The following is a 25,575-nucleotide window of genomic DNA, read 5'->3' on the forward strand; positions in this document are numbered from 1 at the left end:
CGCCAAGTTATTGTTGAGTGTCTCACCATTCTGGCCTGGAACTCAGGAGACTGGCTATGCTTCCGTCTCATCTCAAGATTGTCCCAGGACGCAAAACTCAAAATAAACGGATGTATGACTTCAGTGACTTACACAGCAATGCTGTTGCATGCTCTAATCTGAATAGTCAGAAGGTGTTATATATAGCATCAGCAATAACAACGGTCATGTTCGTATTTTTGGGTTTTATTAATGCATTTGTTTTCATGTGCTGATTTACTTAACAAAGTATAGCCTGGTGTTCTAAGTATTATATGGTGAATGTTTCTGTAACAAGGTGTTTATTTAGTGCTTATGGAAGGAGTCTCCAGTTTCAGCACTTAGCTGTAGGCGGGTAAAGCTTTTCACAGATGTTCATTAAATAAAACCAAAAATTTCTTCCTTTAATTGATTAAAGATTTTTTTTTATTGAAAAAGAATTTGTTTGTTCTTGTGGAAAATGAGGAATAAAACATTCTGTTATTGGAAAATACCCAGCTTCTGAGTGGTACCGATATCACAATACCCCCCTCCTCTGTCAACATTTCACTTCCTGTTCTATTTCTCAACAAACAGCAGTTAGAGAAGTTAAATAAAGAATGATGAAAGCAGTCCAAATGAACTCAACTAGGCTTTTTCTTTGACTATTTCATTGTGTTTAGGATCGTTCTATAATAATCATCTTGTATAAAAGGCTTATAATTTTAAAGGCTTGTATAATTTGTATAAAAGCACTAATTAAATCCAATCGAAACCTAATATGAGTCTGTTTTGCCCGCTCTCACACATCTGATTAAACTAAACCGTGATCTAGGAATTTATCTTGAGTATTTTAATTTATCTTATTTATCTGGCATTTTTTCATTCAGTCGTGCACTGGCACAACGAGGTCGACGTAATTAACAGATAAGGTATTGCGTAATCTGTACGTCTGCATTGTTATACACCTGCTTTGATTTGTTCAGTATCTCATCATTTTGCTTATGTGGTTTTTTGATACTGCAGGATGCTCTTACTTATAACAGAGGATGTAACAGCTATATTTCACGAGTCTTATGGGAGACACTGCTTTCCAGATTTTTTGTTTTAATATGCATGTTTATTTTTTTGATCATTTGGGTGCAGTGATTATTTAATATTCTTTAACGGGCGTTATTTTAACATTTTTTTTTAAAAGACCCAGTTTGGGTCTGTAACTGTTAAAAAAAAAAAAAAAAAAACCTGAAATATGATTCACGTGTGTATTCTAGAGAGATCTGTGTCTTAATATGTTTTTACTTGCTGGTGCTTTCAGGTGATCAGGAGATACAGTGACTTCGACATGCTGAATAATAGTCTGCTGGTGAGTAAAGCCACCAAATGGTTTATGTTTTTTGTGTCTTGTAAATCCTGGCACTCCGATCACAGCGCTGGAGGCATCGCTAGATGATGTTTCAGCATGTTTCGCAGGCACTTTCCAGTTAAAAATGATTGTATGCATGATTCTTTCTTTCTTTCTTTCTTTCTTTCTTTCCTTTTCTTTCTTTCCTTTCCTTTTCTTTCCTTTTCTTTCTTTCCTTTTCTTTCCTTTTCTTTCTTTCTTTCTTTCTTTCCTTTCCTTTTCTTTCTTTCTTTCCTTTCCTTTCTTTCTTTCTTTCCTTTCCTTTTTTTTCTTTCTTTCCTTTTCTTTCTTTCTTTCCTTTTCTTTCTTTCTTTCCTTTTCTTTCTTTCTTTCCTTTCTTTCCTTTCTTTCCTTTCTTTCTTTCTTTCTTTCTTTCTTTCTTTCTTTCTTTCTCTCTCTCTCTCTCTCTCTCTCTCTCTCTCTCTCTCTCTCTCTCTCTCTCTCTCTCTCTCGCGCTCTCTCTCTCTCTCTCTCTCTCTCTCTCTCTCTCTCTCTCTCTCTCTCTCTCTCTCTCTCTCTCTCTTTGCCTCAGATCTCAGGCCTGAACCTGCCACTTCCTCCTAAGAAGTTAATTGGGAACATGGATCGTGAGTTCATAGCAGAGCGGCAAAAAGGTCTACAGGCGTATCTGAACTTCCTCACTCAGCATCACATCCTGTCCAGCTGTGAACTGGTCAAAAAGTTCCTCGACTCTAACAACTATTCTGCAAACTACACAGGTGTGTTTGTGGAGAATTTCAGGCAAACAGCACATGTGAAGCTCATGAAGGATTCATCAACAAATAACACTTTTTTTCCTACCGAATGCATGCAGGATTATGATGAAATGCAGTCATTTAGTTTGATGACAACGGTTTGATTTTAATTCCTCTGAATTGCAATTGTTTTGAGTCTGGTGAACCAATTCTTATAGAAACTTCACCTACGGGTCGTTTTAGGAACGTTTTGTCACATTCTAGTTTATTTCTAGCATAGAAGATATTATCTAAGGAGTAACACATGACAATGCATAAACCTATACGAAAATAATGCGACAGGATGCGGGGGGATTACAGTGTTCAGTTTATTTATGAGCGACACATGGACACACATTGTTCTGGTATGTTAATTAGATTCAGATGTTCTCACCATCACTCCCTTACCTCTCTCTCTCTCTCAAAACACACACACCCCTTCATTTTACTTACAGAAAAGGGAAAGTGCTTGCAATCTAACAAAAATAACCCTCCATATCACCAATTAACATTACAACGAATTACTTTGTTAAACAACACTTTTTAAAATCTTTAGTGTTTAATATGACTCTACAGTCACACGCTGCATCCACCATACAAGTCATCGTGTATGAGCTGTTACTATATAAACAAGAACCTATTACAAGGAGCACATTAATATTAACATGCCGTTCATGTTGCAGCTGAAACTACCGCCCGAGCCGTGTAGTTATGCAAAAATAACCTTCTGGTTCAGTCTGATTCCAGCATTCAGCTGCACAACGTTGTAATTAATGTAATCTAACCCCCTTCATTTATTTATTTATTTCAGAAATCGCCTTACAGCAGGTGTCCATGTACTTCAGATCAGACCTGATATGGGAAGTGGTTGAGCCTTTAAAAGACATAGGTAAGTCAGAGAAGATAACCTAGCTATTAACACTGACGCCGCAGGAAACCATATACAGTAAAGCCATGTTCTGATCCAGCTACGATACAAATGAACTGTATGCACAGCCAGGTAATCATCAGCTTCAGGTCATTTGTAGCTCCAGTTATTAAGTTACAAGTGCGAAATATCTGAAAGTACATAATGCTGATATAAGATCCATCCATCCATCCATTTTCTACCGCTTATCCGGGGCCGGGTCGCGGGGGCAGCAGTCTAAGCAAGGACGCCCAGACTTCCCTCTCCCCAGACACTTCCTCCAGCTCTTCCGGGGGAATACCGAGGCGTTCCCAGGCCAGCCGAGAGACATAGTCCCTCCAGCGTGTCCTAGGTCTTCCCCGGGGCCTCCTCCCGGTTGGACATGCCCGGAACACCTCCCCAGGGAGGCGTCCAGGAGGCATCCGGAACAGATGCCCGAGCCACCTTAGCTGACTCCTCTCGATGTGGAGGAGCAGCGGCTCTACTCTGAGCTCCTCCCGGGTGACCGAGCTCCTCACCCTGTCTCTAAGGGAGCGCCCAGCCACCCTGCGGAGGAAACTCATTTCGGCCGCCTGTATCCGGGATCTTGTCCTTTCGGTCATGACCCAAAGCTCATGACCATAGGTGAGGGTAGGAACGTAGATCGACTGGTAAATAGAGAGCTTTGCCTTGCGGCCCAGCTCTTTCTTCACCACAACAGACCGGTACATCGACCGCATCACTGCAGAAGATGCACCGATCCGCTTGTCGATCTCCCGCTCCATCCTTCCCTCACTCGTGAACAAGACCCCAAGATACTTAGACTCCTCCACTTGAGGCAGGAGCTCTCCACCAACCTGAAGGGGGCAAGCCACCCTTCATACCCTGATATAAGATCCAGAGTTTAAATCCATAGCTATTGCATGAATTCAGGAATGAAGTCACAGAATGATGTGGGCTTCTTTGTTTGTTTTGCTTTGAGAGTTTGTTTCTGAGCCTATAAAAATATTTGAGTTTTTAAAGAGGTTGTGTTTGGTAGACTCAGTCCATGGCCGCCAGAAGTTTGGGGTGAGCTGGCAAACTTTTTTTTTTTTTTTTTTTTTTAAACATTTATCATCTTATCGTTGACCTCATAATCATTTTGTAAGAACGTTTTGTTTTTTGTTCAAACTGACTTTCACGAGTCATTGTATCAATTTTCGTTTATACGCCAAACTAAAATTTGGTCCAGAACAAGTTTGAACCGGTCTCATGACTTCAATTTCAGTCTGAAATTTGAGAAACGATTGATTCTCAAGTGTGATTGAAGTGTGCAATTCGAGAAGAATCAGAAGTGTTTCGTTTTTTCTTATCTCTTTCTTTGCTGTTTTTCTTATCTGGCTTCTCTGTTCTCTCGAATCGTGTTTTAAGTAAACGCAGTCACCCAGTTTATGGATGTTAAATGGTTTTTCAAGCCTCGCCCGTTTGGCAGTTCTATAAAACCTCATAGTCTGACTATAGTGTGCTTTATTACAGATACTAAAAATTTTTTTTTTTTATTATTAAATCTTACTGGGTGCTTAACAGCTCATTGACAAATCAGAGATAGAATTGATCATGTGACTGAAATATTATTGCATCATAAAGTGTCCGAGCCAATCACGTTCAGCAGGCCAAACAGGGGGAAATGGCAGGATGATTGATGTTGGGTTGGATGTATTTCTAATTTGCATATTAATTTTCATCATTTCTGGCTTCATGGTGGCGCAGAGGGTTTTTCACCACCTCACAGCTCCAGAATTCCCAGTTTGATCCTGAGCTCTGGCTGTAGATTACATACTGGCTGGTTTTATATCTTCTTTAAGAGGAATGAATATTTTCTTAATTATTATTTATAATGATTTAATTATTCTGTTTAGAAATATGTTTGAGCATGATTACTTTCATTTATTAGATGACGACTAGGCAAAGCCTAACGTTGCTGAGGTTCGTGAAACTTTATTACAGGATAAGAGTGGAACACGGCAAGCATCAGAGACGTCCATACACGCTTGACTAATTTCTGACTAATCGCTTTTTTATGATTAAATTTTACTTGATTGCTTTGATTTAACTTATGCAGAAATTCACATTGGGAAAGCTGTAATTGAAAATGGGTTGGATGTGTTTTTCAATTTGCATATTCATTTTCATAAACTCTGGCTTCATGGTGGCACAGCAGGATTTTTCTAGAGTCCCCAGTTTGATCCTGATCACTGGCTCTGGTTTGTGTGTTGACTGTGTTTTTTTTTTGACTGACAATATTTGTGTAATTATTTAATGTTATGGTTAGTAATAGGGTTGTCCTTTAATTTTCTACTGTGCTTCTTCATTATAGACCACAACGAGAAACCAATAATATTAACAAAATGATGCACTTTTTTGTTAGGTTGGAGATTACGAAAGCGGTACTTCTTGGTTAAAAACAAAGAGCAGCCTAAGGAAAGACAAGTCTTAAGCTGGGTGAGTTCTGTTTCTAACCCAAACATGCAAATGTCTTTCCAACAACAAACACGCTTTCCATCAACTCCGTGAACTCCTCTATTGTTTTCTTTTTTCTTTTTTTTTTTTTTAAATCATTGCTCATCGTGTAACTTGATTTCTTCTTGATTACAGGTGGATTTCGGTCCCGATAAGTTCTTATCGGACAAAGATCTGCAGTCCATGATGAAGCTGCTTCCATCTCTGACTGTAAGTCTTCAGTTTCGCTCATGTAGCTTAAAGTCTCCAACTGACACTGAACTGAATCTTAGGTTAACATCTATGAATGAAATCTGAGTTTCCCACAGTTATGTTAGACCCTGATATTTTCACTTGCCTGCAGATGAAGCCAGTCATGTCACTTCCTGGTGGGCTTCTTGTGCAACGGGTATCTGGAATGCACAAAATTGTGTACAATATGTCTTTGGTTTGTGACTCAGAAGCCTGAAGCTGTAATAACAGTGTGGTAAATTTCTTTGGAATGGGAGGGCCAAACACTCTCAACTCTCACTTTGAGACATTTAGCACAATTCTACAGATTCTCATATAGCATATTCAAGTCATTAGTCATTATTCCCAAAGTCTTCATGAACTTTTGAACTAAAATCTGCAGAGCGCTTCAGTAGAATTGGGAAACTCTTGTCCAAGTTTCGCAATCACAATGCTGATGACTTTTTCAAAACTGTCTGTGTTTGTGTCTAAAACATAGCAGCCTAGAGAATAGTGAGCGCGGATTAAGCACTTTTCTCCATTACTGTGCAATTTTGTATTTTAGTTCTTCTTGAACAGTGTATCTGGTTATGTTCATCAAGCATAATTGTTTTCATTCATAATGTGCTGGATGAAGCTAATTGAGTGTTAGGAATAATACAGGCAGCTTTTACCTTTATTCCTCAGTGCTGTTGAATTCTTAAATCTTACTGGTCATTAGGGATTCATTCATTTTTCTGCAGCAATGACCAAAAGCAGTGCTGGGAATAATTCAGATGCCAGGTTTATTTGGATCCACATGTCCTAATACAATATGTTCTATAGTAATAACTCAGTAATACACACAGACTTCTAGAAGAATAGCAGACGCTTCAAGGAGTCTCCAGTGTCAGCACTGGTAAAGTCCATGGGAAAGGCTTCAAAACGGAGTATTTTGCACTTCTCAGTATATTAGTAACATGACGCACTGTTGTTTCAAAAATAAAAGCTGCTGAGGGAGCAACTGTTTATAGCCGTTACAATGTAAGAAATAACAGGAAGGAACTTGACGTCACGTCATTAAATATAACTATAATCTGATGTCATTCTGTAATCCGTTATAAAGTATATAGTATAAAGTATATAAAGTATAATCGTTGACCAATAATTCATTTGAGGATGGGCATTTCCCTCCTCATTGCATCACATCAACCAGTCATGTTTTATTCTGTAATATTTCGTGATGCCAGCTGTATCATAATTTGGATCATTCTCCATTTTGCACTGCACAATGTTTAATTGATCTTTGACCTCTCTGAAACTAATCTGAGTTTTTATTTAAAATGCAACACTACACGCACTATATTTCTGACACCAAAAGCATTTTCTTCTTCTTCTTCTTCTTCTTCTTCTTATTATTATTATTATTATTACTATTATGACAGTTCATTCCTATACAGTGTTTTAGTCAGTGTGATTATGTGAAAGAATGGGGGTGGAAAACCTCATGACTGTTTGGTCAGACGCCTTTGTTCTGCTGACAAAGGAAAGAATTTATAGGAAACTTTTCGTTTCAGTACAGACACTTTTGTGCCGTACTTCCTGCCCTTTCAGTACATAATAGTCAGGTTTGTAGCAGTTCTCTCTGTCATTCTCAGTGAAGGAGGTGTGGCCCCTGTGCCAGTCGGTCTCAGTGAAGGAGGTGTGGCCCCTGTGCCCGTCGGTCTCAGTAAAGGAGGTGTGGCCCCTGTGCCCATCGGTCTCAGTGAAGGAGGTGTGGCCTCGGTGCCAGTCCGTCTCAGTGAAGTAGGTGTGGCCTCTGTGCCCGTCGGTCTCAGTGAAGGAGGTGTGGTCTCTGTGCCAGTCGGTCTCAGTGAAGGAGGTGTGGCCTCTGTGCCAGTCGGTCTCAGTGAAGGAGGTGTGGCCTCTGGTGGTTGGTCTCAGTGAAGGAGGTGTGGCCTCTGTTCCAGTCGGTCACAGTTAAGGAGGTGTGGCCTCTGTCCCAGTCGGTCACAGTTAACGAGGTGTGGCCTCTGTCCCAGTCAGTCTCAGTTAACGAGGTGTGGCCTCTGTCCCAGTCAGTCTCAGTTAACGAGGTGTGGCCTCTGTGCCAGTCGGTCTCAGTGAGGTTGGTGTGGTCTCTGGCGGTTGGTCTCAGTGAAGGAGGTGTGGCCTCTGAATCTGGCAGTCTCTATTAAGGATGTGTGGTGTCTGTCAGTCTAAGTGAATCAGGTGTAGACTCTGCCAATCATGGCGAATGAGGTGTGGCCTCTGCCAGTATCACTGAAGACGTTGTAAACTCTTAGTTTCAATGGAGGCATGGCCTCTGTGCTTTCTTGTATCAGATTAAATGGTTAGCTATTTTGAATTCAGTATTGTGATTGACATCTCAGTAAGAGAGATATAATACACAACCTTATGATTCATCCTCTTCTATGTACTAATGAAGAAAATGTTGAGCATCAGCTATACAGTATATAACTTGTGCTTTTGCCGTCTTTTTGGACTTTTAGCACCCATACATCTGTCCAGTCACCTATGCTTCTACTATCGAGTCCTCAGCAGTGGTAATCAGGATCTTTAATGAAAAAGGCACACTTAGGGATCATATTTGCAAGGTACGTATCATTATAACTTATTAAAGTCATTAGCATTGTTGTCAATGTTTACAACTCCATTACACGTCTGCCAAGTTCAGCTTGGTTTTTATGCTTTAATCATTATTTTTACTGCCTCGTGTGCTAATATTTTAGGTAAAGCCAAAAGAAGCATTCCTGAAGAAGTACTGCAACCCCAAAAAGATCCAGGGTCTGGAAATCCAGCAGATCAGTACATATGGAAGGCAGATTTTGGAGGTTTGGCTTACGTTTTTAGTTCTTGATTTAATTCAGAGTGACTATACTGTTTATTTTCTACCACTATTACATTACTATTTACTTAAAGTCGAAATAGTCTTCTAGTGGTGTGGGGCAGTCTCAGCAAATATTTTGGTCATTTCCTGATTTTCACTTGTCTCCCATTCAGCAGAATTGCTTGTGCTGGTTAGAGAGTCCAGTTGGAGCTCATTTGGTTCAAACAGAATTATTAGTCATTTAACATTGCTCAAGCGAATGGTCTTATGCCCCTTTTCCACCGAGGAAGTTTGAGTGCTGGTTCGGAGCCAGAGCCTAATTTAGAACCAGTTATTTCTTTTTCGACAGCCAAAGCACCGGCTCTGAACCAGGAAAAGTGGTTCTTAAGTAGCACCAAAACGCAGCTGGTCTAGACTTAAAAACCGCTTACGTCAGGGGCTGTGGGCGGGGCTACTGTTAGCGCATTTGATAATGTACCTTAAGTATACTAATGTTTAATACACTTTTACTTTACCGCGATATGATACATTATCAGCACACACGATAGTAGGTAGCTACATGCTAAGGCTAACTTTTTTCTGTGTTAATGATAAAATAATGTTATGTACTTTCTCAATTACAACCTCCGTTTATACAAATTACATGGAGCTGAACGTACACGTTGGATTCGCCGCGTTTGGATGCTAATGTAGGTTCACAAAGCCATGAGCATTAACAGTAAAGCAACATCCGCCATTGATGATGTTGTGTTTGCCGCTGCTGCGCTAACGTTGCTGTGTAACGTGACACGTATACAGTGACGTCAGACTCAGCTCTGTGACAGTTCTCTAGCCCATGGAAAGGCAAACCGGTTCTTAGAAGGATCGCCAGTGGAACCAACTTTGAACCAGCACCAGTGCTAGCTCTGAACCAGCACCCGGTTCTTTTTGGTGGAAAAGGGTGTCAAAATGTCAACTTTTAGCTAGCCTCCCAGTGTAAAGGTAAATGACTGAAAAGATATATTGTCTTAGGCAAAACATACAGCCACATAGACTTATCTGTAATATCTTACTTTATGGCAAAGTGAGCTAGCTAAATATGTTCTGTTCATCCATCATAGCTTGTAATTGTAATGCTAGCTAGTTTACTTAATACCAAGATAGCAAGTTTCAGCTAACGGTTGCTATTGTTATCTTTGACTAATAAAAAAAATCATTCTGGCAAAAAAAGACAGTCACGCTGGTCAAAATTTTCAGAACAAAAAGTACTTGATAACTGCTAATGCACCTTTCTTACTTATAAGTGTAGTGTAATTTAAATCATAGACAAAGCTTGGTGGTTTTGTGCCATTCCCATATCTAAATCATGACGACTTTCCCTGACACCTGGATAATAAATGCCAGGCTTATTTGGTTTCTCCCTCTGGGTAAACTCCTACATTTTGTAAAAGAAAACCTTACAAACATGCGGTTTCCTTTCAGAAAGTAGAACTCTTTTAGAAAAATGAAACCTTTAATAGTCCAAAGACTGCTCGAGGCCAACGACAGGAAACTAAGAAAAACTATTGTTTGTAGTGTTTACTCAGGTGGTTTTGGCTGTAGTTTGACATCAACTATTCCCAAAAATGCAGCAAGTACAAAAAAAATAAAAACAGTAAGAGTTTTCTTTGGGGGAATCATCAGGCAATTATTTTGTTTTCACTTGTTCTCTATCATCTACCAACTCCTTTTGCAAGATCTTTTGGAAATGATGTCATCATAATAGGACATAAAACTGAAAACAATGGTCATTCATAATGGGCTGAGTGAGAGTAATGTCGAGAATAATGCTTTCCTGTAATTAATTTTTGTTGGTAGATTTTTTTTTTCCCCTCCTGTTTGATTATCTCACTTCTCTATCTTGAGTTAGGCCCTGAAATTCCTCCATGACAAGGGATTTCCATATGGTCATCTCCATACCTCGAATGTTGTGATCGAAGACAACACGTGCAAACTGCTAGACATAGAAAACTCCATCCTGGGACTTCCCTCTTACTACCGTCCTTATGTCACCCAGTTCAGGAAAATTAACGTAAGTTTTTTTGGTCATCATCTTTGTACCACCATTGAGGGTTTTTTTTTTTTTTCCTCCATAGTACATTCAATGTTTTGGGTCACGTTCTTTATTATTATTTGTTAAGTCTGATATTTGTATGTACTGGTAATCTTTTATCAGAGTGTATTTCTTTATATACTGTATAGCATGTCCAATATTGATATAACAGGCAGTTTCTTTCTTAACAATACTTTCTGTTTAGGTTCTATATTTCTTTCACAGTTAGAAAGCAGAAAAAGGACACTAGTTTTATAGATCTCCCTATTTTAGACAAATTAAAGGAGCATTATATTAAAATTTTCTAAAGAAAACATAGGAAAATAATTTTAGGGCAATGCAGTATTTTTAACAGTATTGTAAAATACTATGGAAGAAAGTTATGAGAAATGGTTCTGAAATTATTGTGATGAGAATTCAATCAGTCTGTAATACATAATATTTAACAATACTCAAACAAGTGTCTAATTTAAAAACATTTAATCTGTTTTCCATGACCAGAAAGTCATGGACGTTTTTTTCTGTCATTAAAATGTTATGGCTTGGAAACAAGGAACTAGGGATGTCTATGCTTGAGGTGGGGGTTATTTATTTAAAGTTATTTATATGATTGCATTAAAAAGTAAGAATACCAAATATACACCAATCAGCTGCATGATTTTCTGTTGAAACCATTTTCGGCACTGAAATTTCTCTCATCCGAGCGAAAAGGCTGACCACGTGTGACACAGCTGTCTCCTGTAGTCAGGGGATCAAGTTTGAACACATCAGCACTTCCTAGTAAAATGTGGATAAAATGCATGTAGAAATTTAGTGTTTTTATACAGTGCACTGAACTTTCCCCTTTTTCTAACTTGTATATCATATTTGTGTTTATTATGCAGAACACAGAGAGCGTTGACGTCTTCTCCTTTGGTCACTTGTTGTACGAAATGACATACGGAAGACCTCCTGATGCCGTTCCTGTGGATCAGTATCCCTCCGTGCCCTACACTTCAGTCGGTCTGTTAGGAAAAAATATATACATTTTGTTTATTATGTTCTTAAACACATACATGTACTGAAAGTGTGGTGATGACCTGACTGTATTTCTCATAGTCTCGGTCCTGCAGTCCATCCTGTCCACTGAGGCATGTAAAACAGGGATGCCCACAGTTTCTCAGCTCTTACAGACACCGTGAGTAGCAATCCATTGTTCTGCCACTGTTGTGTAATTGTCATGGATCAATTGACAAATCTGTGATTTTCTGCTCTTGTAGCCTATTCAGGGACGTGCTGCTGTTCAACACAGAGAAAGCTCAGTTTAAGGTAATTGTACTTTCTTACATGGATTACATTACATCTAATCCACAAACACACTTTATACTTTAAATTTCCTTAAATTTACTTAAAGTATTCTAGGTCTAAGAAGTAACATTTGTTTGCATGGACTTGTATGGAAGATGATCCACAAAACCTTAGGCTATTACTAAACAGATTAAAAATGTTATTGTGTTGTTGTTGAGTCTTTATGACAGAAAAAAGTCCATATTTCTTAGTAACATGACAAGCCGAATATTTTTTTTCTTATTAACTTCAAGACTAAGAAACTATTTATAGCCGCTATAACACAAGTGAAAAGAGTAACTAACAACTAACTAATCCCATGAATGTTGTGCAACATTAACTGGAGCTACTGCGCAGAGCTATGCACAATGGGAGAAAAGACATAAAACATTGGTTGGAATGAACATCGAAATACTGAAAAACCTTATTCATTTTGTCTGTAAATGTTACTGTACATTAATATGAATCACATAAGATGTATATAATGACCTTATCTTAGAAGCGTTCTTTTACATAACATTAAAATCATATTATTCCAGTTTTATCCAAGTCGTATTAGCTGCCAAAGTAATAAATTAGCCACAAAATGATTCTAATTGTAAAATATAATCATATAATGTTTTTTATCTCTAAATTATAGGTCACCTCCAAATTGAAAGAGGCTGTAAAATCGTCCAAAGAGTGTTTGGAAAAACGTCTCCTAGAGGAACAGAGAGCGGTTGGTGCATTATGAGCTTCTAATTTTTCATGATGTGGAAAACACACAATTAGAGGTAATTGATTGCTGGGTGTTATCAGTGCTAACCAGAGCGCTGTCACTGTGCAGGTTCAGCAGCAGAGGAGGCTGACACGGGCACAGAGTCACCACGGCTCTGAAGAGGAGAAAAGGAAGAGGAAGATCCTTGCCAGAAAGGTACGAGCACATTCAAACGATTAATTAAAACTGTACTGTTTTTAAAAAAATGAAATATGAACACTGAATGGAAATTTAGACACGATGTAGATAAATTGCTTTTTGCTGCCTTCAGAAATCCAGACAGTCTACTTATGAAAATGAGGAGGACTTTTCTGTCAAATACAACAACAACTCTGGTAAGACAATTTCAGTATTTTATTTAGTTCATTTACTTTATTTTATTATGTCTTTTCTTTCTTTATTTTTTTTGTGGTACATATATAAGGTGGTTTATCCACCGATCATAACAGATAACTACCCTTTTTTGTTTTTTATATATGTATATATATATATATATATATATATATATATATATATATATATATATATATATATATATATATATATATATATATAATAGTAGTAGTAGTAGCCTTTATTGTCACTGGTCACACGTACCAGCGAAATTAGCCATCAACCTGCCCATACATACAATATGACAAGGGGGGGACAGGACAGGAAGACGGGGTTGAAAAGAAATACAGCGTAACATGAGGGAAGGGAGGAGAAAAAAAAAAAAACAACCCCCAGACTATGCTCCAGTGGGGAGTACAGTGTGGGAACAGGAAAAAAACACCTCAGCAACATAAGCACATAAACAGTACACCATAAACACATAACTTGCAACAGGGGAGGGGAGGGGGGTGGAGGTAATCCAGCACATGCAAGCAGCCATCAGGTCCTGCGGCCTTTAACTTCGGCGCTGGTCACAGACCCCTTTGTCAGACTGGTGGTACAAAGCGGCGAAGGCGTGGGGTGGGGGGTGAGTGCATATCTTTATATGTGTGTGTGTGTATGTATGTAAGTGTAGGCCTGGAGAGTCGTTGCTCCCGGCAACAAATCTTGGTGCCTCAGACCGCAAGATTGTCACAGCGATACACAGCAAATTGCCATGGAGACAACCTTGATTAGGTCTCAAAGAGAGTCAACAATCAGCAGGTGTCTGTAGAAGTGGGGAAAGGAACGCAAGAGCGTCTCGCTGCAGTGCTCTTCCAGGGGAATTGTTGTTCCAACAGCGGCCTTGGCCGAGGCCAGTGCTGGTTGAGGGGAGCCGAAAGCAGATAAGATTGGAATTGTTTGGTCTTGGGACGAGTAGACGCATTCCAATTTACACGACTACTCTCTTAGTCCATTCTGGTCTCCATATCAATCCATTTTTCTTTCTCCGTGATGTTAACCAAAATCCAAAGCAGTGAGCTTCATCGTGATGTTATCCATATTGCGGTTATTAGTCCCAGCCTCAGTGCTGACCGCTCTGCCCACTGCATCGATCATGACGGGCAGCTTTGGGAGATTTTGAACAGCTGTTACAGTTTTCTGATTCTCTTGATAACCCAGGGCAATGCCTAATCCAATCAGCAGAACTCCTGTTATCATGGTTCCGAATAAGTAGATATCTTCAATGTCCTCCACGGAAAGAGGCGCCAGACACACGACCCGCCACCTCTCCCACGCGTCCATCGTATAGCCAGCTGCGAACGTTCCGGCAGGGCAGTCAGGTTCCCCCGAACCCAAGCTTCTCGTCGAGAAGATGGTGTCAATTGCGTTGAGAGACCAGTTTATCAAATCCATGATATTTTAATTTGGAGAGCAGTGCGGAGAGAGTCTCTCAAAGTATAAGACAGTAGACGAGACGAAAGAAGCAAAGCGGGGAAAGTAGAGGGGATGAGAGGGAGAGAAAATGCGACCGCCTTCGTTGAGAGCCAGAGACAACTGTCTATATATAATATCTATAATTTTTTCACATCAGCTAATCATTCTTTATTGGTGCTCTTTGAATTTCTAGTGTTTCTTCTGCTTATGATGATGAAGTCATCGGTTTCACAAAGGCATGTTTGGGGAATAAGAATGGAAAGTTTCATAAGGTTTATATTCTATACGAGTAAAAGGGCGTTCAACAAAAGTACTCTTCAGGCAAGATCCATTTTCCAGGCATACAGTATATTGCTGGAGGATCTGTAGTAAGTCTGATTAATTCACACAGGAAAAGAGATCGCTCTATTTATTCCATAGAGCATCTTTGAGAGATAAGTAAGCACAGTCGAGCCCTGCTGTCAGGGTGGAAGGGTTGACATGAAGCTAAGCAATCACACTCCTCTCTAAGCTCATTTATATGGGAGAGGGCAGTTAGTATTCACAGTGTATTCAGCTGCACTGTGATGCTACATGTATAGCATTTTGAAGAGATGCAGTGGCAAGTTTCACAGCTTGCCGCTTTAGGCTTGTGTTTCCATGTGAGCTATATAGCATCACTTATCTTTAAAGTAAAATGTATGACCATTAAGGAAGTGCAGGTTGTGTTCGATCGGTAGTACATTACAGCAGGGTGTCAGTCATTTCATGCTTCTCGGACCGTCTCCGTATCTTGCCCTTTTCCGACAAAGATACCTGATTCAGACAGAAATTCCTATGGATACACTGGTAATAACTGCATTACCACTACCTCCTCGTGTAAAATTAATCCCATCCAAATAGGGCATGAACACGATCAAACAACTTGGTTCTAAATAAAGTAATACCACATACGGCAGTTCCAGCACGTTCATTTCCAAACAGCTTGTAAAAACATGGTTTCTGAATCGAAGTATCACTGAAGTGTTTTATCTGTGCCTTCATTTTCCAGGTTCAGGAGCGAGTTCTCCACCTACTTGTCCTTCTTCTCCCACTCCTCCATCTGCACCAGGTATTCATAGGTTTAGAAATTGTTATATTTATGAACATATACACTTCATATTCATTTGTTTGTTAGGAAATAAAACGATCACAGTCATCCCATTTCGAAGCCACACATCAGGTACTGTATTTTCCGGATATTACAGAGTATAAGACACCCGTAAAGAGTCACTTCCCAGGTTTTAGTTGAGAGCTGTTTTGTTTACTGAGCTGAAAACCTCATAGCGGGGATCTCTATATCGTAACAAATGGAATCCATATAACATGCAATATAAAAAAAAATATAAAGGTTAAAAATATAACCTTTTGTAATCCAGAAAATACAGCAACTAGAAATAGTAGGTTTCTTTCTTACTATAACGATATTCGTTCGGAACAACAACTTCTCATTCTCAGTAAGACTAATCTCTTTTTTTTAAACACACCCTACACATCAGACACGTTGTGCATTTTAATATTTTTTGTATGAAATTGAAGAGTAACATGTATCTGCTTCTTTTTTTCCCCTCTTGTGCTGTCTTCAAAGTAGAGCATGCACCATATTGAACATGTTTGGGGTAAAGTAATCATATACTAAATTATTTCTGTTGTAAAGTTGCAGTGTGTCCTTCCTCAGTAGCAAAGAAGAAAGAAATTAACAGCATGTAACGATCTGTATTACTAGAATTACTATAATCGGTGCTTATGATTGCACTCCAACACCCGAGGTGGTGTTTATTTTACTCAATGAAACGTTATTCTGTCATTACAGATCTGACCTACTGAGAAGGGTTCATGCAACTTTAAGACATCTCAATCTGCAATGGCCTGCTCAGCTGTCCTTATCTTTTTATAAAGTATTTATAAGAGACAGTGGGAGGATTTTTGGTATTAGTGGGATCTGACTACACAGCATGTTTCAGTGTGTTGGGAATTTTTGGGAATCGTGATGTCATTAATTTTGGTGGTTTTGGAATGGATTTTTTTTTTAATGTTTGGCATATCTTGCTGGTGTGGTTCGATGGAAAATAAAAGAAATCATAATCGGGCCATCAGCTTATATCAAACTTTAATAGTATAATCAAAGGTTTGATGGAATTTTGAGTTTGTATATCTGGACAGAGAGCACTATTTCAGGTTGCATGCTGGGTACCGTGTACCCTACTTTTGGCACACAGTGGCGCTTTTGCTCACTTCCTGCAAAAGAACAGTCCTGTGACTGTGGGCACATTGTTATGAAAGTTTAATTGCTGCAGCTTGAATGTTAACCCACATGGTAAGTGCATCAATCTGCTTAGCTTTAGATGTGGCATGCAACTCGTTTTTGTTTCAGCAAATGTGCCCTGCGTTCACACTAGCGAGCGACAACACAAACAGCACTTCATTGTGATTCTGGAAAAAGGACATAGTGATATTTTTAAGACATAACAGACAATCAGACTGAATGTGGATGCAAGTGTTCAATATGGTATTTAGCATGTTATGTAATATATAGTGCAGTATCTTTGCTGTATTGATGCCACGCAGAGTGCATTCAGGGGGTCAATTCCATGATTAATCGATCTTTAGTTGCTTGCAGCAAAAAAAAAAAAAGGCAGGCAAAAGCTAAAGGTGTTCAACTAGATCACCAAAAACTTTCTCGGAAATAGCTGGCAGTTCATTTGGCCATGTAGTCTAGCAGAAGCTTTCTACACGAAAGTAATTACCGTTGTTTTCAACTTAATTCTATCGTCAATAAAACTCCACTATTCATTTTATTCATATTATTAGATGCATTGCAACATTATCTGACATATTTCAGATTCGGTGACTTAAGGCCACAAGTTAATTCAAAATTTATGTTGTGCAAAGCTATTCGTATTTTGAAATGGAGTAAGCGCCTGTTTAAGTTAAATTCCTGGGCTTTGCATTCAGATTATTCAGATAGTCTGCATGTAGTTAAAGTTTCTATAGCATCTAGTCCCTAGAACACTTTTAAACAAAAGCAGTTTCACGGTAAATGTGAAAAAAGAAAGAAAGAAAGAAATCACAGAAGGCTGATGAATGAAATAGTGTAATAAATAATAAAATTATATAGAAGGATGTAAACATCTTTTTGAAGACTAGAAAATTGCCAATATACTGCTGCATGAATAGTTCTCGGAATTTATTTTAGATCACGCACCAACCCTTAATGGTTAATGAAGTCATTAGACGCTAATCAAGGTCATAATCTTAAAGTGTGTGCGGAATTATTAAAACATTGTTTGGGCTTTATAAAGAAAACACGACAAACGTTTGAAGGACAATTTCACCAGCAATGTATAAATTTAAAGTCTTTTGTGATTTATAATTTTATCCGTTAAAAAATACACAAATAAAAAATTATAAAAAATATGTATTATTAATTAATTACTGTGGTCATTTTTCGGATTTAAACATTGACCATTCTGCATTTTGTGAGTGTATTTACAACGCACAATACATGAAATTCAGCATGGCATTTTGTGGTTACATCATTCTGTCAGCCAGTAGCCCAAAACTAAAATCTGTCATTTGTAGAGCCACCTTTTAGAAGTAATCACAGCATTAAGCCTTCTTGGGTCAGACAGATTGGATGAGCAGAGTCTGTTAACTGCTATCTTCAGATCTCTCCACAGATGGTCTATGGTATTCAAGTCTGGCTTTGGTTTAGCCACTCAAGGACATTCAGATACTTGACCAGAAACAACTTCAGCATTGGCTTGGCCATATGCTTTGAGTCGGTGTTGTGCTGAAAGTTGAATATTGGCTCCGCTTTAAGGTTGTATGATCTTTGGATGAGGTTTTGTACACAGCACTCTGTATTTTACTGCATTCGTCTTAAATTCTGATGTTTCCCTGCCACCAAGATGTGTCCACAACATACTTCATAGTAGGGATGACCAGTTAATGAGAAGTAATGGTTCCAATTCAGCCTAAATAGCTCATTAGACCAGAGACATATTAGGCCATCTATTTCTTCATGCTCCTTCGAGACCTTAGGTGCCTGCTATATGTGCTTCCTTCTAGCTAATCTACCATAAATCCCTAATTAACAGAGTATTTCTGAGGTGGTTGTTGTGGTTGTCCTTCTGGCAGGTTCTCCCAGATCTATGTACTGTATCAACACAATTTGTAGTGTAAGTCTGTGGACAGTTCCATGGATTTTATGGCTTGTTTTATTGGTCTGATACATGTTTGTGCACATTTTATAAATCATGTTCAATCAACTGAATTTTCAGAATCAGAATCAGAAAGGTCTTTATTGCCAAGTATGTTTTCACATACGTGGAATTTTTTCTAGTACAGGAGCTCCACAGTGTAAACATATAGACAATGGTAAGAAATGAACACATAAATAATAGACAGTTGTATGTGCAAATTGAAATATAAGTGCAAATTGAAGTAACGATGTGCAAATTCAAATATAGATGTGCAAAATAAAATATAAATGCGTACTTGTAGACAATGTAAGAATAGGGTTTGTTCTGTGTATGTTAGGTGTTCATCAGATGTATGTTAAGTGTTCATCAGATGGATTGCCTGAGGGAAGAAACTGTTCCTATATCTGGTCGTTTTGGTGTTCAGGGCTCTGTAGCGTCGGCCAGATGGCAACAGTTCAAAGAGTAAGTGTGCTGGATGTGAGGGGTCCAGCGTGATTTTCTTTGCCCTTTTGCTCACTCTGGAGAAGTACAGGTCTTGGAGAGTGGGGAGAATTGTGCCAATGGTTCGCTCAGCAGTCCGGACTACCCTCTGTAGTCTCCTGAGGTCGGATTGGGTGGCTGAGCTGAACCAAACAGTCACTGAAGTGCAGAGGATGGATTCGATGATAGCAGTGTAGAACTGTTTCAGCAGATCCTGTGGCAGGTTGAACTTCCTCAGCTGGCGAAGGAAGTACAACCTCTGCTGAGCCTTTTTCACAATGGAGTCAATGTGAATGTCCCACTTCAGGTCCTGGGAGATTGTGGTTCCCAGGAATCTGAATGACTCCACTGCTGTGACAATGCTGTCCATGATGGTGAGTGGGAGGAGAGCAGGGGGGTTTCTCCTGAAGTCCACAATCATCTCCACTGTCTTGAGCGTGTTCAGCTCCAGGTTGTTAAGGTTGCACCAGACAGCCAGCCGTTCAACCTCCAGTCTGTAAGCAGACTCGTCACCGTCCTGGATGAGGCAGATCAGTGTGATGTCGTCTGCAAACTTCAGGAGCTTGACAGAGGGGTCATGAGAGGTGCAGTCATTCGTGTACAGAGAGAAGAGCAGTGGGGAGGGAGCACAGCCCTGGGGGGCGCCAGTGCTGATGGTGCGGGTGCTAGATTTGAGTTTTCCTAGTCGTACTAGCTGCTGCCTGTCTGTGAGAAAGCTGGTGATCCACTGACAGACAGAGGAGGGCACGGAGAGCTGGGTTAATTTGAGCTGAAGGAGTGATGGGATGATGGTGTTGAAAGCAGAGCCGAAGTCCACAAACAGGATCCTCACATAAGTCCCTGGTCTGTCCAGATGCTGCGGAACATAATGCAGTCCCATATTGACTGCATCATTCACAGACCTGTTTGCCCTGTAGGCAAACTGCAGAGGGTCCAGTAAGGGTCCAGTGATGTCCTTCAGATAAGCCAGAACCAGTCTTTCAAATGATTTCATGACCACAGATGTTAGAGCCACATGTCTGTAGTCATTTAGTCCGGTAATTTTGGGTTTCTTTGGGACGGGGATGATGGTGGAGCTTTTGAAGCATGTGGGTACTTCACACAGCTCCAGTGACGTGTTGAATATCCGAGTAAAGATACATTTTTCACATGTAGACTCCAGTCAAGTTCCTCATCTTAAGATAGACGAGAACAGGATGTACCTGAGCACTTCAGAGTGCCTTAGCCAAGTGTCTGAATACTTAGCAAAAGTGAGATCCATTGTAAATGAAATCTTTAATGCAAAAAAAAAATCTGAAGGTGTCTATATACTTTTTGAACCCACTATAAGTCCATAGCAATAAACGGATATACAGCAAAGCTAGTGCTACACTGTACAGTTTATGTAATAGACTAAAGCTTGTTTAAATAGTGAAAAGTCTCCACCAACAAAGCCACTCAAGGTGTTTTTAAATTTCTACTACTTTTCAGCATATGATGCGCTACTGTACAAAATGTCTGCTTCCCAGCAAACCGTGCTCAGATCGCCATGCTTACGCTGTCTCCGTTCTCTCGCCGTACCTCTCAGTCATTTTCTTAATTTGTAGTCTTGAAAAAATAAATCCAAATGATTGGCTTGATTTGTTTGTTGTTTCTGTGTTTCTTCCAGTTTCATCTTATTAGTAACTTGTGTTTGGTTCCTATTGGCCTCAATTTCAGCATATTTTGACAAAATAAAGCACAACTAAAGCAAGATGTTTAAACTCACAGCTAATTATACTTTATAGTCGTTGGAGTGTTATGATGATTATTAATGATTATACTTCAGTGATGATTGAAGTACCTGAGCTGGTGTATGAGGTGTAAGTACAATGTTTACTACCAACAACCCTGATACAGCACTATCTGTGATTTTCCAAGTCAGTAGAGCTTAAATCAGATTAGAAACAAGATTCTACAATCTTGTTTGATCCCAAACAATACTCAGGTTTTGAATATTTTGGTTATCCTTATTTGAAAGCTAGTCTGATCAGTTATGCCCACATGTGTCTGTTGTTTTGACATCCACGTAGGAGGCAAACTTGGGCCAACATGAACATCTTGTTGCCTACTGATGTGAACGCAGGGTTATGTGGTTTATTTGTGCATCTCTGGTAACACTAAAATTTGTAACTTGGTCATTGCAGGTGTTCAGCCAGTGACCCTTCCACCGCCTCCACCACCTCCTCCACCTTCTTTAGGGATCGAGCCCAGCCCTCCGGCCCTCCATCCTCCTTCCGTTAACGGCAATGGCCGAAGCGCCCTCCTGAGCTCCATTCAGACCTTCAGCAAAGGCCGACTGAAAAAAGCAGAGACCTGCGATCGCAGCAATCCTACCAACTGAGCAACACTTTTTATGGTCCGTAGTTCTTATCGTGTGCAATTTGTACCTGGCCCTTTTATCCGAAGCTTCCGGGATCTGATCTTAAGGAGTGCAGATATGTTTTAAAACTGGACTGCAGGGGGAAACAATTTTTAATATTTTACTCCCAAATCGGCTACGGATCAGTGATGGTGAAGCTAAAGTATGGGCTGTCTGTGCTGCTATACAGGATATGACCTTGGAAATGGCATTTCAGCTGTCAGGTTTATAAATTGGACTTGAATATTTGTGGTAAATTATCACACACGCCATACAGCGATCTTCCTGACCCCCATAAAATCAGCCTCCAGCTGCAGCACATTCATCATGTGGTGTTTTCAAGCAGAATTTAGGTTGAGTTTCAAACAAAAAAATCTTTTAATGCTTTGGCTTTCACTTTTGGGTTTTACTTAAAACATCGTTTAGGTTTTGCCTTTTAAACCTGTCAGATCTGTAATATTAATATAATAGTACTTTTAAATCACGTCAGAATTGCAGCAATTATGAGATGAATCAGCACTTGACAAGGCAGAAGAGGTAGAAGTCACTCGTTTGATACTGTATCTATGATCTGACTAGACTGATTTTCAATGGTTGCTTTAAGAAAGAGAGTTAAATTTGAAAATTTCAAGGCATCCTGGAACAGAGCTACCATCAGGAGATTCACAGAAGGATAATCAGATTGATTTTGCATTAGGCTCCTGAGTGGCACAAAAGAAAAGTAAGTTTAAATCCTGATGATACCATCATTTGTGGCTGTTGTGAATATGGGAGCAAAATTGGTCATGCTGTCTGAGTAGGAGGGATGTCATACTTTATCTCCCATGTCAGTCAGAGCGACACTAGCCAATCACGAGCATCCGGGAGCTCATGGGTGCAAAATAAAGAGTAGAAAGCACTTTTATCTGCATGTGCAGCAGTTCAGAAAGATGCAGTAACTGGCATCACATTTCTTAGAGGAAGCCCATGCTTGACTTCACCCTTTCTGTGTGGATGGAATTTGCAAATCACAAACCTGGGAGAAAATGGGATAAAATATATATTTAAAAAAAAATAGAAATGAAAGACCAAAAAAAAAAAAAAAAAAAAAAAAGCATGTTGGGTTTTGTGCCACATTTTAACCATTGTGCCTATACAACACAATTGATATCATTTCCATTGACAGATTTAGGAGCTGTGTATCTCATTAGCAACAGTGTGAATTGTTTAATCGGTGTTCCATCGAAGCCTGTGTTCCAAAAATAGTGGATATTCCATTTGATCTAAATGCTACTGCTGAAACAGTGGAACAGCTCCAGTGCAGAACAATTATAGCTAAATCGTAGTGGACATCCGTCTAACCTAAAATGTTTTCCAGAAATATCTGCTTCAATGTACACACAATTCTTAAGCCTTGCCAAGGTGTTTTTATACACAATAGGATTTACTATAATCTCTAAAAAGGATCAAAACATTTTCAGTGCAATCTGATATCATGCCATCCCTTGGAGTCAAACAAGAGATTAAAGATAAAACCGTGACTCGGTGGCACCGTTGTTTATTTACAAACATGACTAGAACTAAACGTGTGCATCAGGAAAGGAAATAACCCAGGACCCAATAAAAAGTCACTGGAGTGGGAAGACACATTGATTAACATTGATTAGAATGTGCGTTCGTTCCTTCGTACGTTTGTTTGTTTCTTTATCTTCAGTAACTTTTTTTTTTTTCCTGTTCACAGTTATGATAGTTTCCATTACAGATTTGTTTATATTTTAGCGAAAAAAGAACTACCAAAATTTATTAAAGAATTTCACCGGCAGGTGCAAACAAATATAACTTCAGGATTAACGCAGGATTGATTCAACTTTGCTCGAGCTTTCTAACTTTCTGCCGGAGCAAGTGGGAGTGATCAGAAGCACAAGTAAACCTTCCTGCAGATGGGGTGTAGTCAGATCTGATCCAGCTTTTCCTTCCATGTCAAGCCAAAAGTGTAGGAGATAGAAACATCTCAATGTATTTCAGGCTGGATAAGTGTATTTAATGTTTTGTCATGTTTGTGTACAGCATTGTATGGGATAAGGATAAGTCTTTTGAGAAGTTGGATCAGATCTATCTCTAACCCCTGGACTTTGTGTTCTGAAGGAAAAGCAGGATTTCAAAACACTTCTAATTTAAAGCAAACATATGAAAACATGAACTATGATATGGACAGTATTAGGGTTACTATTAACCTCTATTACTTGTTAGTTGCGTTATCCTTAATAAGGTATCAAATATCAGACTGGCTGACCAACCACGTTTATGCTGAGCAAAATTGTGTTCACTCTATTTTTGTTGTTTTTGCCCAAATGTTCCTTAAGAAAATACTGTACATTGGAATGAGTACATGTAACAATGTAGTGATATTCTGATAAGCCATGATTAAGTAATTATAGTCATGTTGGCATATTGAACATTACGGTTCCTGCTGGATTGCACGATTGTAGCAAAATTCTCTTCTGCCCTGTGTAACTCTTAGCCCTTCTGTATATATGTTGCACTGCAGCCTATAAACCATGGAGAGGTTTTCAGCAAAACCCACAGGTTGTGTGTTTTTAGCGTGTACATAAGACATACCGAGGAACAACATCGGTTTCTCTGCAGCACTTTACCACTGTTCAGCGGTGGTCTTTGAAGAGGTATAAAGTTTACATTAGATTATCGAAAGATGTTATGAATAGCAAGACAATTTGATTATGTTTGATAAATGTAATTAACACTGCACATTCGCCACAACCACTGCTGCAGGCACTGAAGGTGTGCATCTGTTTTGTTTTTGTTTGTTTTTAAAACCACAAATGTTTTTTTCATTTTACCCTTATTATAAAAGTTGCGTTGACAATGTTTTAACCATGGTGTTGTGAATTTGAAGTAAAAACATCAAAATGTTCTTCATTGTATTCCAATTGTATATGAGAACATCTTTAATATATAGTTTATCGAAATTCATTTAATTGCATCAGATGTGGTTTGCCTCATACATGACAGCAGGGGTGGACCTAGGATCAGATGTTTAAGGGTGTTCAGTGTGTGACATGCAAAGCACTAGCTGGTTAGTAATCACACTGGTGGTCTCTGAAACTAGCAATCCATAAATAAACAAAAAAAGGAGCCATGGACAATGCCTGTCCAAATGATGGTCTTTTCCTGTTTACTGATAAACCGTGTGTGACTGACTGTGTGTGACTGACTGTGTGTGACTGACTGTGTGTGACTGACTGTGTGTGTATGCGGATTTATGCCATAAACCTTCATGAGAAAAATAGCTGTCATTGAACAGTTGTAAATGTTCAGGTACTCTGTTGAACTTTTTAGCACTGTTAATAAAAATCTCGATTCCCCTTGTACATCAAGTTTTCAACTATGTGGAGAAATAGAATCCAAAAATACATCCAAATCCTCTCTAAACCTGTTTTCATGAAACTATGGTTATCAAATTTTTAAGCTTATTTAAGCTTATTGTTCCAAATTCCTGAACTTACCCCAATTAACAAAACCAGACACCAAGAAGAAACCAGTTAAAACTGTTTTTAATGGTGGGTTTGAGTAATGGTGACTATTTCCTCCTTTTTTGTTATAGACCTTTAGTTAGATTCCACATTTGTTTTTTAATTTAGGTGTAATAACCAAAGTACTGTGTGCTATTGCTGCTATTTGTTATGATATTATAATTATTATTATTATTAGTAGTAGTAATAGTAGTAGTACATTTTGTACTTTAACGTAGTCAGAAATATAAATAGAAACTCTTTACCTTACTCAAATACAATACCTTTTTTTTGTTTTGTTTTTTTTGTGAATCCATAACTATTGACCTTAAATGAACATTAAACACAAACCCATCATCAATTTGGTATATTATAAAAAAGAAAACGCACTGGTGAGTGTGTCAAAGTAAACTATTAAGATAAACTTTCACCAGAGTATTATTTATTTATTTATCTATCTATCTATTTATTTATTTATTT

The 25,575-nt window shown here is 38.9% G+C and overlaps 1 protein-coding gene across 3 annotated transcripts in view; it reads left to right on the top strand.

Moving 5' to 3' along the window:
• The window catches only part of pxk (PX domain containing serine/threonine kinase), a 27,754-nt gene extending 3,257 nt beyond the window's left edge, over positions 1-24,497 (top strand). The window contains exons 3-19 of one of the 3 annotated variants that reach the window (XM_060858644.1): positions 1,313-1,360; positions 1,932-2,118; positions 2,945-3,022; positions 5,427-5,500; positions 5,654-5,728; positions 8,221-8,325; positions 8,461-8,562; positions 10,447-10,608; positions 11,514-11,631; positions 11,728-11,806; positions 11,889-11,937; positions 12,596-12,673; positions 12,782-12,868; positions 12,984-13,047; positions 15,534-15,593; positions 16,110-16,140; positions 21,372-21,509. In XM_060858644.1, coding sequence (XP_060714627.1) covers positions 1,313-1,360; positions 1,932-2,118; positions 2,945-3,022; positions 5,427-5,500; positions 5,654-5,728; positions 8,221-8,325; positions 8,461-8,562; positions 10,447-10,608; positions 11,514-11,631; positions 11,728-11,806; positions 11,889-11,937; positions 12,596-12,673; positions 12,782-12,868; positions 12,984-13,047; positions 15,534-15,593; positions 16,110-16,129 — 1,386 coding nt within the window. In that variant the 3' untranslated portion in view covers positions 16,130-16,140; positions 21,372-21,509. Of the gene's footprint in view, positions 1-1,312; positions 1,361-1,931; positions 2,119-2,944; positions 3,023-5,426; positions 5,501-5,653; positions 5,729-8,220; positions 8,326-8,460; positions 8,563-10,446; positions 10,609-11,513; positions 11,632-11,727; positions 11,807-11,888; positions 11,938-12,595; positions 12,674-12,781; positions 12,869-12,983; positions 13,048-15,533; positions 15,594-16,109; positions 16,141-21,371 lie in introns of all 3 variants that reach the window. The other 2 variants (XM_060858645.1, XM_060858643.1) reach the window with 2 other exon arrangements.
• Positions 24,498-25,575: the final 1,078 nt, after the last annotated feature.

This window comes from Tachysurus vachellii, chromosome 22, assembly GCF_030014155.1.
Source record: "Tachysurus vachellii isolate PV-2020 chromosome 22, HZAU_Pvac_v1, whole genome shotgun sequence".
Lineage (NCBI taxonomy): Eukaryota > Metazoa > Chordata > Actinopteri > Siluriformes > Bagridae > Tachysurus > Tachysurus vachellii.